General features: G+C 53.6%; 1 protein-coding gene across 5 annotated transcripts in view; it reads left to right on the top strand.

Moving 5' to 3' along the window:
* The window catches only part of RHOBTB2 (Rho related BTB domain containing 2), a 34,293-nt gene that overhangs the window by 19,056 nt on the left and 2,109 nt on the right, over positions 1 to 13,128 (top strand). For 4 of the 5 annotated variants that reach the window (XM_024105582.3, XM_005285141.4, XM_005285143.4 and 1 more), the window contains 8 exons: positions 4,216 to 4,417; positions 4,720 to 4,823; positions 6,126 to 6,311; positions 6,804 to 7,831; positions 9,249 to 9,367; positions 10,594 to 10,744; positions 12,281 to 12,369; positions 12,975 to 13,080. In XM_024105582.3, the coding sequence (XP_023961350.1) occupies positions 4,216 to 4,417; positions 4,720 to 4,823; positions 6,126 to 6,311; positions 6,804 to 7,831; positions 9,249 to 9,367; positions 10,594 to 10,744; positions 12,281 to 12,369; positions 12,975 to 13,080 (1,985 nt within the window). Of the gene's footprint in view, positions 1 to 952; positions 3,394 to 4,215; positions 4,418 to 4,719; positions 4,824 to 6,125; positions 6,312 to 6,803; positions 7,832 to 9,248; positions 9,368 to 10,593; positions 10,745 to 12,280; positions 12,370 to 12,974; positions 13,081 to 13,128 lie in introns of those variants that run through there. The other variant, XM_005285142.5, reaches the window with a different exon arrangement.

The raw sequence follows: 13,128 nt of genomic DNA, 5'->3' as shown, positions 1-13,128 counted from the left end.
CGTGCCGATTAGATTTCATTGCATAAGTCTCGGCAGTAGAGTTAGTCTTAGGCTTGCCTTTTAGTTCCGATTCCTAATATCGTTGCAATGTAGATGCGTTTTGTGACTGTTTGGGGTTGTGTGTGTTTGTGTAGAATCTTTGCAAACTACTTGCATTTTATTATTGCTTTTTTTTTTACTATGTTTACAGTTTATTTGTGCTTGATTTGCAAAAGCCTTTCCAATATATTTGTGTTTTGTCTCCGCTTTGTTTGCACTGTGCCCTGTGTTTAGATTTTCATTTCCTTCTGCATTGCAATTATTATGACTACTGTTACAAATAATATTGTGCACGGCCTTAGCCTGCAAGATTCTTGGCACCTAGTTTCTCTTCTGATCATCTTTTGGTGGAGATGCTCAGATTTCACCTGCCCGCCTTTTCCAGTGGCTTAGAAGGTTCCCAGTAGTAGGTGCTGCATTCACGAGACCATTCTATTTTTGTTGCATTCTTTCTGTTTAACAGAGAGAGAGAGAGAGTGTGTGTGTGTGTGTGTGTGTCCCTCTTTATGTTACAAGATGCGGAATGGAGGATTTTTAGCCTGAGAGTTGCTAGGAAACACACTGGGCTCCCTGGGGTGATTCTTTAGTTTCCTTGGTAACCAGAGACTAGGGCTGGTGAAAATGAACAAATCTCTATTCTCCTTGGGAGGTAAAGGGGGTGGATTCGGTGCACTGGGAGGGGGATCCAGAGAAGGGCTAAGGGGAGGGGGGGTGAACCTTTGGATCAGGGAGACATACTTATGGGGTGCATTGCGGGCAAGGGAATAAGGGGTTGCACTGGAGATGGGGCAGAGAGGAATGGCTGAGAGAGGGTTTATGGGGTGATTTAGGGTTTAAGGGTGGATCAGGAGAGGGAACGAAGCAGATGCTGGGGGAGAGACGAGAAGGATTGAGATGGGGTTATGACTGGGGGGGGGGGGCATATGGAGTGGGAGTCTGTACCACAATCTCAGGGCTTGATCCATCTCATTCCATTTACCTCAGTGGGAGTTGGATCAGTTCCTGGTGTGGACATGGAAGAGGGGCATGAGGAGCTGGGACATTGGATTGTAGGAGGTAGATGTAACAGTGATAATGAAATGTGTCTCTGGCAGGGTGAAGTGTCACGTGGGCACTGATTTGCCACACACACACACACACACACACACACACACACACACACACACACACACACACACCAGCTGGTGTGTGTGGCAAGAGTTTCACATCTCCTTCATTTTGTGCCATCCTTTGCCTCTCCCATCTCCTGCATTTCTTTGCACGGATGCTGAAGCCTGCTCTTGTTGGCATTTTTTTAACTTCCTACGTTTCTACCATGGGGGCCTGAGTTAAAAACTAACCTGTGCTTAGACAAATGGGCTCCGAACTTACTGCACAGGGGCTAGTGCCAAGACATATGCCACTGAACCAAAGCCCTCCAGGCGATCCCGAGGTGCACAGCGGTCCACCTTCCAAGTGGACCTCATGTCACCCAAAATTCTGGCTCTGCTCTGCAATTTGCTTCTTGTTTTAGCTGATGGGCACTTTGGGGGCACTGGGAAGTTGTAGTTATACATTTTAGAGGCCTTCCGAAGAGCTTACTACTCCCACTTCTCTCTCCTTCTAGGGCTGAACCATGTAGGGTGCTAGGGGGAGCCTGTGGCTTGGGCAGAGAAGGGAGAGTGCTCGGGCAGGATTCCTTATGGCTGCTTTAAAAAAAAATTCATTTGTCTAATGTCTATGCGTTGTGCCCATCGCCACAGTATCTGAGCATCTACCTAAAGCTCCTTTTCTTTCCTGGCATTGCAATTAGCAGAGATCTGCAGGATCTGAGCACCTCAGTTAAAATAATTTTTGCCCTGGGACATGCTGGTTTCCCCATCAGCTGGCCTGAACCCACAAAACTTGGGGCCTGATCCTGCTAGATGCTGAGCCCCTGCAAGTGAAGGGTGCTCAACCTCTGCCAGAATGGGGCTCCTGGGGAGTTGGGCAGGGATGGTGTCATTAGAAAGTCCCTTTTGTACTTTTAGCTTAGGCTACTGAGAGCTGCATTCACATCCTCTTCCACAGCTCTCCGTTGCTATCGTTACCTTGGTATTAGCTCTGCGTGCCTGTGGGCTGGTTTATGTACACAGCACCTCAGAAGGCCTGTGCCTAGAGGTAATGCTGCTCGAGAGAGAGTTCAAAGCCGGGCAACTTGGGTTTGTTGTTACAAAGAGAAGCTCTTTCCCCCTCTTTCCTCCCCACAGAAGCCTTGTAAATCCCTGGTTTAAGCTGCCATGAGTTAATTCTGTTTGCTCTAGACTCCTGCTCATTACATTTCCATTTCAGCGCTGGCAAAGCATGACCGTGTGTGCCTAGAGCTGCTGAGAGCTGGCTTGAAGCATTGGCCTCTCAGTGCCCAGCTACAACTCCAGCAGTGCAAACATCCTCCCAGCCGTGCCCCAGAAGCACCAGCTGGAATGCTAGCAGCGTGAGCTGGGCATGCTGCGCAGGACCCCAGCTTCCCCACAGCCGTGCCCTGCCAGTCACTGCTGAGCCTTCAGGAACACAAAGGTGTTCCTTTTAAAAAGCCAGCACCACTCTATGTAGGAAGAGGAAAAATCCCCTCAGGCAGTCTTGAACTTTGCTCTGGCCATCTTGTCCGGTTTGAGCCAAATGGGAACACGGGGGCTGAGGTGTCCCTGGTACCAGTTATTCCAGTTGCGGTGCAGGCAAGAGGAGGAGCAGCCAGCCCTGTTTTGTGTGTGTGTGTGTGTTGGAGGGAGACATCTGGCGGGGTGGGAGGAGAGAGAGAGGATGTGTTCGCTCAGGTGGATCTGGAAGCTTCGTTAGCTAATGCTGGGAAGGGAGGAATGGGAAAAAAAAATCTCTCTCACATGAACAAGCATGAGCCTGGGCTGGGGAGACGGGGGAGGGAGGAGAGTCCAAGCAAACAGACAGGACACGTGTCTTATCAGAGGCAGAGCAGGGCATGCTTCCAGGAACCCATTAAATTTTACAGGGAATCCGCTTGGAGTGCATGTTGAGAAGGGGTGGGGCGCTGCCTTGGCTCCGTTCCCCTTCCAAGGGCTGTTGTTTGTTGTTCTCTGCTCAGAGCTGCTTTGGGTGGCATGGTCCTCGCTTGGCTCTCATTGGGAGAGCGGGGGAAGCAGCCGGCCAAGGTCTCTGCAGCTCAGGGTGGCTGGGGCCGTCAGGGATGTGAGGAAGGGGGGAGAAGCTCATGAGGAGCCTGGACGAGGTTCCCTGCTAGGAGAAATGACTCTGGGTGTGTGAGAGACGGAGCGACTCCGACGGCCTGGCAGCTGCCCTCTCCATGGGAAGGTTCTCTGGGAGGGACACAGACTATGCAGGATTCCCTTTAAATCGGCCCGTGTGAGTATGGCAGGAGCGGAGGTGAAGCAGTCTGGAGGATGCCCGCTCCCGGGTGCATTCCCAGGCACTGTTTCTTGCCCATGCGAGCAGTGCCGTTTCCCAGATCCCCCCTTCCCCGGCTCTGAGCACCTGCAGAGTGGGTTGCAAATCCCTTCTGCCCCATCCCCCCGCTCGGTGGCAGCAGAGGCTGAAGTGGGTGTAAGTTTCACACTCTTTCCGCAGGTGCAAGGTTCCCTAGGTTGGGTGCTCCCAGGAGATCCCAGCCCTGGGCCTCGCCCTGGGTGGTGGCCACGTTCTAGGTCCCAGTTGACCGTGCTTGTTTATTGACTATCTTCCCTGGGGTTTGCCATGGCCCCAGGCGGACTCTGCTTGGGAAATCTTTTCCCACCGGGATGAGTAGGGTGGCTGCTTCCTGCCTACGGAGTTTGTATGGGGTGAGGTGGGGGTGGCTGGCCTCTCTGGGGGAAGAGAGGACTCCCTCCCACTTGGCCAGCTGGTGGCTCTCTGTGGAGAGTGGGGGTCCACCCTACTGTGGCTCATTGGCTCTCTGGAGAGGGAGCCCATCTTGAGGAGAACCAGGAGCCCCCTGTGTGTGCCCGGTGGCTATGTGGGAAGGGGCCCATGTTGATCAGGAGCCCCCCACATGGGCCCACTTGCTCTCTGGGATAGCAGGACCTCCCTCCTGCGGATTAGACCAAGGGCTTTCTTGGGAGCAAAGGAGGCATAGGCTGGCTTGTTGCGGCACCCAAAGCTGCCTTGCAAACAGGTCTGGAGCATTGACTCAGCATCTCCGCTGGCCCCTCTCCCTTGCTTTCTCCCCAGGTCCCAATTAATGGATTCTGACATGGATTATGAGAGGCCAAACGTAGAAACTATCAAGTGCGTCGTGGTTGGGGACAACGCGGTGGGCAAGACCCGGCTCATTTGCGCCCGCGCCTGCAATGCCACGCTGACCCAGTACCAGCTTCTCGCCACCCACGTGCCCACAGTCTGGGCCATTGACCAGTATCGTGTTTGCCAGGAGGTGAGTGACATCTGCCTCGCGGGCGGGACTGGGTGCTGACGGGGCTGGGGGGACCGTAGCTGTCACAGGACACCCCTCTCTTGGAGCATGGTGCAGACGGGCTGTCCAACAGGGCAGGGCACTATCATGATTGCAGTCCACCCTCCCAAGCCAAGTAGAGGCTCAGCCCAGGGCATTCTTCCCCTGCCTGGGGTCAGCAGTGTCATTAACTCCCCTTTAATGTCCTACCTCCAGGGGGAGAGGGGAGCTAGCTAATTCTACACCCTGCCCCGGAAGGCGGCTGACCTTTTCTGTTCCCTCAGGTGCTGGAGCGCTCCCGGGATGTGGTGGATGATGTCAGTGTGTCCTTGCGACTCTGGGATACTTTTGGGGACCATCACAAAGATAGACGCTTCGCTTACGGAAGGTAAGGTGGCAAACTGGTCTTTCCTGTGGGCCTAGGAACTAGAAGGAGAAAATGCATGAAAGGGCAGATGGGGAAGGAGGGCTGGCTTCCATGCCAGGAATGTGCATTGCGCCCCTGGGAAAGGGGAGGCTAGTTCCTGTGTGGGGGGGTGTGGGGGGGGTGTGCATTGCACCACGAACGGGGGTGGAGGGCTGGCTTCCATACAGGGAGCGTGCATTGCACTCAGGGGGTGGCGGGAGAGACTGGCTCCCCTTCTAGCCGTAGATAAGTTTAGGGTGCAAATTGTACAAGTCAGTAATAGTTCACATTTTATTGAGTTTGAGGTTGGTGAAACACACCCACAAAGTTTATTTAATACAGACATCTATCTCTGAAATCATAGAAAAATGAAATAAAGCAAGATAAATATAACAACCCCCACCTCCGGATCATGCATACTTATAGCCTTAAGCTGGCACAAAATAAAGCAGTCTCCAAATGTTGACATACATGCAACCTTCTGGAGACTGGTACCAGCAAGAATAAAAGAAAAAGTAAGGAGAGGTCACCACAAGACAACTCGTTCATACTCAGGCTTCCGCCATAGTCATCCCTGATGTCCCAAGTGGGGCTTGGTCTGATCATCTTTTATATACATTTTCCTGTTTCATTCCACATGTGTGCGGGACCATATTTGATCAGGTTTCAGCCCCTGCCCATGAGTGATATTCCGGCTAGCCATAATTCAACTTCCCGCAGTTAATACCTTGGTTACGTCAATTAATGTCCCAGTGTGGTTTTTCCATGGTTACATATACCCCCCAACATCCCTAGAAATCCATTCCTTCAACCTTCTGTGGTGTACTTTTCAGCACAAGCTACATATTGCAAGATGTTGCTAAATCTTCTAACCTTACATTAAGCAGTCTTGCTATCTCCTGGCTAGACTATCAAAACTACTAACAAGCCCACAATGCCTCAGCTTATGGCCAAGCCTGCCTTAGTGGTTATCCAGATTCTTATATTTCTCTACTTGCATGTTTTGCATTACAGCTCTAATAGCTGCTGTTTCACTAGTTTAAAGCATTTTAAAGCACAGGATATATAATTTAATCTTGCACCCTAAACTCAGGTCTGGGTTTACAGGTCAACACCATGCAGGGAACCAGAGTTTCCTCCTGGTGCTGATCCCTTGTGCAGGGAGTCTGCCTTGCACTGATGCACCTGTGCAGGGAGGTGTATATGCCTGACTTCTGATGGGATGAGTGCATGGTCCCTGGGGGACAGAATCGTAACGGAACCCTGCCTCTTCTCCACTCTCAGGTCTGATGTCGTGGTTTTATGCTTCTCCATTGCTAACCCGAACTCCCTGCACCATGTTAAGACCATGTGGTACCCAGAGATCAAGCACTTCTGCCCCCGAGCACCTGTCATCCTGGTGGGCTGCCAGCTTGACCTTCGCTATGCCGACCTGGAAGCAGTCAATCGAGCCAGACGACCCTTGGCCAGGTAGAGATTGGGATAAAGCTGCATACAGGATGCAAGGGATGTCAGGGCAAGCCCAAGGGGACATGTATTGGTTACCAGGGAGCAGACGACTGGTTGCAGAGAGACGAGGCAGCAACATCCTCCAGATGGACCCAGGCTGTGAAATCTGCAATACAGAGCCATTCTCTTTGGGGCACGTCTGTGTGAGAGGAACAGAGAGGGAGATGGGAGGCAGAGAGGAAGAATGGGAGAAAGGAGGGAAGGAATAGAGGATAGCGAGGAGGGGAGAAAAATAAGATGAAGACCGAGCCAAGGTGGCATTGGTTAACCCATGAGTATGATGTTCCTGGCCCCAGCAGCCTGCTATGCCCGGGGGAGTTCTGTGTTTGCCACTGCACAGGGCCTTATGCTCCCCCATGCTGTACCTCTGCGCAGTCCCCTTGCTATGTGTTTCCAAGGTCACTGGTTCTCCGAGCAGCTCTTACTGTTGTTCCCCACTCTTCTCCGTTCCAGGCCAATCAAACCCAATGAGATTCTGCCACCAGAGAAGGGGAGGGAGGTGGCCAAGGAGCTGGGCATCCCCTATTATGAGACCAGCGTGGTAGCCCAATTCGGCATCAAGGATGTCTTTGACAACGCCATTCGGGCCGCCCTTATCTCCCGACGGCACCTGCAGTTCTGGAAGTCCCACCTCCGCAACGTCCAGAGGCCACTGCTCCAGGCCCCTTTCCTGCCTCCCAAGCCACCCCCACCCATCATCATGGTCCCAGACCCCCCTTCAAACAATGAGGAGCACCCGGCCCACCTGCTGGAGGACCCACTGTGTGCAGATGTCATCCTAGTGCTGCAAGAGAAGATCAAAATCTATGCCCACAAGATCTACCTCTCCACCTCCTCCTCCAAGTTCTACGACCTGTTCCTGATGGATCTGAGTGAGGAGGACCAGCAGGGGGTGGCTGGGGGCAGTTCCGGGGCCGCCGTCTCCACCGCCGCCGCCGAGCGGACGCTGCACCAGGAGGAGAGGCACCACGGGCGCGACTTCCTCCTCCGAGCCGCCAGCTTCGACATCTGCGAAAGCACCGAGGAGTTCAGCTCCAGCCAGCGTCCACCGTGCCTTAGAGCCTCCACCAGCGACGGGATCCTGCGAGGCAACAGCTACGAGAAAGGGCAGCGCGGGCTGAGGCGGGGGAGGATCCTGTCCTCCTGGAGCCGTGCCTTTGTCAGCATCCAGGAGGAGATGGCCGATGACCCCCTGACCTACAAGTCCCGGCTCATGGTGGTGGTGAAGATGGACCCTTCCATCCAGCCGGGTCCCTTCCGGGCGGTGCTCAAGTACCTGTACACGGGGGAGCTGGACGAGAATGAGCGGGACCTCATGCACATTGCCCACATCGCTGAGCTGCTGGAGGTCTTCGACCTCAGGATGATGGTGGCCAACATCCTGAACAACGAGGCGTTCATGAACCAGGAGATCACCAAAGCCTTTCACGTCAGGAGGACCAACCGTGTGAAGGAGTGCCTGGCCAAGGGGACTTTCTCTGGTATGTCCCAGGGAGTTCCCTGTTGGCGTGATAGCTATGGGGGACTGGACTGCTCAGGTGATGGGGGTTCGCTCACCAGTGAGGAGGAGCCTGGGCTCAGGGGACTGGGTATGGTGCGGGGAGCCTGAGTCCGGTCTGGGTCAGTCGTGATTGAGAGTTGACACCATCTGATGGCTGTTAGCTGGCCTGTGAGCAAGTAGGTGCATCTCAATCCAGTTCCTGGATAGGCGTCTGTATCTCAGCTGCTGCTCATGGGATCCCTTGTTAGCAGTCTCAGAAAAGGGACCCAAGGACTGAGTGGGCCGTGGAGACCGAACTCTGAGGCTTAGCCATGCTCCCTCCAGAAAAGGGCTGAGGCACGTTAATGGGGCAGCTTCCAGCGCAGCTGCCCAGGATGGTGATGTGCTACTGATAAACAGGCTGTCACTCTTCAAGGCTGTCCAGCCCAGCCTTTTACCACAGCTTCTGGAGAGCTTCCAGTGCAGATTTTATGCAATTGTGATGCCATAGTTTCTTTCTCCCAGAAAGCCCTAGCTTGAGCGTCTGGTTTCCTGCAAAATTTCTGCCCTCCAGCCAGTTTTCCAGCTCTGGTTATTTAAACCAGAGCAGCTCGAGCGACTTAGTTTCCACTTGTTCTGGATTATGTAGAATTATCCCCTTTCATGATGGGAAACCCACCATTTATGGGACATTCCTAGGTCCTGAGATCCCTTCCAGGGCTTCTGAAACCACATCCCAGTATGACGTTGCCATGATATTCTGGTGCCGTGTCATCACGCTTTGTCATGACATCATGATAAGATGTTATGACATTTGACGTAAATGTCCCAGCATCACCCTGGCTGAAGTTGTTCCATTCAGATAAACCCCAAGGTCACATAAGTAGCCAGTATTTCATCTGAATTAGACCTCGGGTTCTGGGAAGACAGTGTGGTCCTGGGGATAGGGAACCAAGAAAGGTGGTGCTTCTTCCACTCTCAGGTCTGCCAAGGTTTGGTTTGCGGGCGTTTATCCTTTTGTGCCTTTGTTTCCCCATCTGTAAAATGGGAGTCGTGATACCTGTGTAGAGCACGCTGAGAACTGTGTCTAAAAGGCCTTGTCTAGGTGGTATGTGTTCCGCCTGGCTTTGTTCCAAGCCCTCCCACAGGATGCTCACAAACAGGCAGAAAGGAGAAAGATACTGGAGATGGGAAAACCTTTTTGAGTGTAGTGTCCGGAGACTTGGCTGCTCCTGGATTGTTCCCCGGAGCGACTGCCTCTTCTGGACCTGCAGGTGCAGCCTCAAAGTTATATCCCTGCTGGGTTTCTTGTAGGGAGGGGCAGGGATGCTGGCTGAGGCTGCCCCACAGACGGGGGTGGGGGCGGTTGACAGGCTGCGAGCTCCTTCCTTGATGGACGCCCCTTTGCTTGTTTGCAGATGTCACCTTCATCCTGGACGACGGTGCTATTAGTGCCCACAAACCCTTGCTCATCTCCAGCTGCGACTGGATGGCTGCTATGTTCGGGGGTCCGTTTGTGGAGAGCTCCACCCAAGAGGTGAGGAGGGCGGCAGCGAACGCCCGTGGCAGGGTTGGGATTTGCCTTTTCTTCCTCTCCTTCCCTGCAGCCCAGCCCGGTGCTGGCGAGAGTCCTAGAGAAGGGGACGCAGCTTGCATCTTGCTCCATGCAGCACTTGAACAGCCGTTCTGATGAGCAGGCACTTCCGCTGCCTGCATTGCTGTAGTGGTATCCCAGAGGCCCAGAGCTACAGCATTAAGAAGAGAGAGAGAGAGAGAAAAAGCCTGAGTGCCTTTTGCAGTGACTCAGTGCTTTTCCTGTCTCTAGCCAGGGCCCATGGGGCAGAAGGGGAGGGAAGCCAAGATTTCACAGCAAGCAGTGACTGGATAGGATCAAAGGGAAAAGTTCCCCTGAGCAGGAGGAGTCTGGGCAGGGGGAAAGGGACGTTCGGGAGGGCAAAGGGGAGTTCCTGAGACTGAGATCTCTCCATTACACATGCGTCCCTCTGTGCCACTCTGACAGCATAAAGTAGCCTTGAAGTGAGTGGGAATGGTCCCCCGAGATCCCCCTTGCACAGCTGTAGAACTCATGGAAGGACTCTGCTCCCAGCCCCCAGCAGAGTGGGTGGCCGGAGCGCCATGCACTGTGGCTGTTCTCTGCTCCCCAAGGCCCACAGGGAGCGAATGTGTTCTAGCAGCCTTGGGGTCACTCTGACTTACACAAGGGGCCAGGCAGGGCCCCAGAACAGCTGTAGGATACAGGAAGTGCAAAGGGGGCTGAAAGCCCATCCTCCCTCTTCCTCCCTAAGCACAGGAAGGGAGTAAATGAGAATCAGGCCCAAGCACTTTTCAGGGCCATTGCCCACACTGTGCATGGCCTGATTGAGAACTAGAAGTCTGAAGAGACGAGGAAAAGCTCAGACAAAGGGGGTGGGGGTGCAGTCAGGCAAAGGGTCGGTCAGAAAAAGGTGCTTGTACAGACAGACGTGGACGGTTCAGGGGGTGGCACAGTGGGCATTTGCGCCAGTGCAGCTTACCCTGCTTGGCCACGGACAGCTGAAATCCCCAGTGCGGACAAGGAGGGGTGGGTGCAGCCAGGCCACAGAAAGACCGGGCAGGTGTGATTGAACGAGACAGATTCCTGCTGCAGGGGGGCTGGGGAGGGGCAGTGTGTGCCTCCCCAAGCACTGGGAGTGTGGGGCAGGGCACAGAGCCTGGACCCCTGTGGAAGGTAACCCTGTCTGTGTCCACGTCCCTCCTGAACAGGTGGTATTCCCTTACACCAGTAAGAGCTGCATGCGGGCTGTTCTCGAGTACCTGTACACCGGCCAGTTCAGCTCCAGCCCGGACCTCGACGACATGAAGCTCATCATCCTGGCCAATCGGCTGTGTCTGCCGCACCTGGTGGCTCTCACAGGTAACTTGGGGTGACGCGAGAAAGGCCTGTGGTCAGGCAGCACCCAGGGCAAGCCAGGCTTTGTCCCCCACAACCACATCCTAAATCAGGAAATAGGAATCAAGAGGAGGGGGGTTCTGTGACCCTAGCTTACAGCTAGAAATGAATCTGAATGATCGGGCGGGGGGGGGAAGAGGAGGGTGCTGGGGTCACTGCCTCCTGTGGAGAAGACAGCGAAAGCTGGGACGTGACCATTTTATCTGGAGCTCCTTCTTCCAGCAGTGAGTGAAGGGACCCAGAGGCCCTCCTTAATCAGGGACTCCATACACCCATCTCCATCGGAAGGGATGGTGACTTAGGGAGACGGGCTTTGGGGTGCTCCTGACAGCTTTCCAAGGTTCATCCCAATGCAGGTTGAACCCAAAAACCAGAGTCCAGTAGGATAGCCTGACAGCGCTTGTTTATATAAGGGAGTTTGGACCCCGTGAGCATCAGCTGGCTTGGGGAATCACTGCTGTTCAGAGGCATGACAAACTCAGTGCCGAGTCTCCCACTAGCTGCAGCATGTCTGATGCACCCTGCTGAATCTGTCACCCTGACTGGTCTCACACAGATCCAGTGGCTTGGTGCTGGCAGTAAAGCCAGCCGGAGGGCAACGCAGGTCCCATTGCCTGAGTGGTTGTCTGTCGAATGGGCCAGAGGATGACATGGGTCTGGTGGTTTGGGGTGTTGGCTCTAGAGCCGGCTAGAGTGTGACACAGGTGCTGTGGGGAGGTGGTGGTAGAACTGATGGAGTTCAACATGGATCCAGTGGCGTGGTGTGTTGTCTGTAGAGCTGGCCAGAGGATAACAGGTGTCTGATGGCTTGGGGTGTTGGCAGTGGCCAGAAGATGACAGGTCCATTTTCTAACAACTTCTGAGGCTTCAAGATCTGTTTTCATTCCACATTGAAACAACCCCCCAAACCTTCTGAACATTTTCACCCAATGAAATTGGGTCAAAATGTCTGTTTTCAGATTGAAACGGTCAGGTTTTCAGTTTGGAGCTTGCACTCTCTCTCTCTCTGGTCAGAGTCTGCCTTGAGGATTTGTTATAGGGAGACTTAGTGCAAAGCAAGCTGGGGATGTCTGTGTGTGAATCTACAGTGCTCTGGTTTGCCACGCACTAGAAGATTCATAACGTGCTTTGACCTACTGCTGTTTCAAACAGTACCCAGCTGCAGGCTCCACCCCGCCAGTTAGCTCATGGCAAGCTAGTGCACTGTAGATTTACACCCGTTTGCCATGCACTAAATCTGTGTGTCCCCGGGTAGATGAGCCCTGAATCTCAGCAACCTGCAAGTAAAAAAAATGTCACAATAGAGACATCTCCGTGAAACATTTTGTCTTCGACAAAACAGCACATTTAGACTAAAATCCCGTTAGTCATGAATGTTCCAACCAGCCGGAGTTATTTGTCCGCACTAGGTGCATAGCCAGGATAAGCCCTCTGATGATAGCGTTTGTGTCACAGAGCAGTGGTGGGAGACGCCCCCTAATCCCCCTGTGTGTGTTACAGAGCAGTACATGGTGGCAGGCCTGATGGAGGCATCGCAGATGTTGGTGGATATCGATGGGGACGTCCTCGTGTTCCTGGAGTTGGCGCAGGTATGAGTTGCTAATTTCTGGGTAGTTCCAAGGCTGCCCTGTGGCTTTTCATGGCCCGCTGGTTATGGCTCTTGCTGCATTCACAGGGGGATGAGAACTCAAGGAAGGAAAGGCAAGGAAGATGGAGTGGTGCTAGACAGAGAGCTTTTGCAAGCAGTAACTTCATGTTCCGCTATGAGCCCATCAAGTCTTGCATGCTACCACAGGGCCAGGTTGGGTCGCCGGCTGGATGGGAGACCTATAGGGACACTGGACTGTGCACGAAGTGGTGCTGGTGGAACTCTTCCATCAGTACGGAATCCAATGGCTCCCACTGCCGCCTTTCAAACAGGATGTGAAAGCAACATCCTGACCTCTTGTGGTCATAGAAAACCCTAATGCAGGGTGTCCAAATTCCAGCGTCGGTAACTGCCTGTCACATTTCCAATGGGATACCATATCCTCCTCCACTTCTCTAAAGGGCTCTGCGGTTAGCCGTGCATTGATAAACGACACTGCCTTCTACCCCAGAGGTGGCTGCACTGCAGTGGCAGTAGTTTGTAAGGCAGGTGATATCCCCTTGCAGGTATTGCGCTGGTGCTCATAATGGTCTCTCCCTCTTCCAGTTCCACTGCGCATACCAGCTTGCAGACTGGTGCCTTCATCACATCTGCACCAACTACAACAACGTCTGTCGGAAGTTTCCCCGGGATATGAAGGCCATGTCAGCAGGTCAGTGCTAGCTACTGCCCTCCGCATCACTCACCAGCAGAGTGGAGT

Source organism: Chrysemys picta, chromosome 2, assembly GCF_011386835.1.
Source record: "Chrysemys picta bellii isolate R12L10 chromosome 2, ASM1138683v2, whole genome shotgun sequence".
Classification (NCBI taxonomy): domain Eukaryota; kingdom Metazoa; phylum Chordata; order Testudines; family Emydidae; genus Chrysemys; species Chrysemys picta.
The sequence above is the reverse complement of the archived record's forward strand: the minus strand, read 5'-3'. Positions and strand labels throughout refer to the sequence as shown.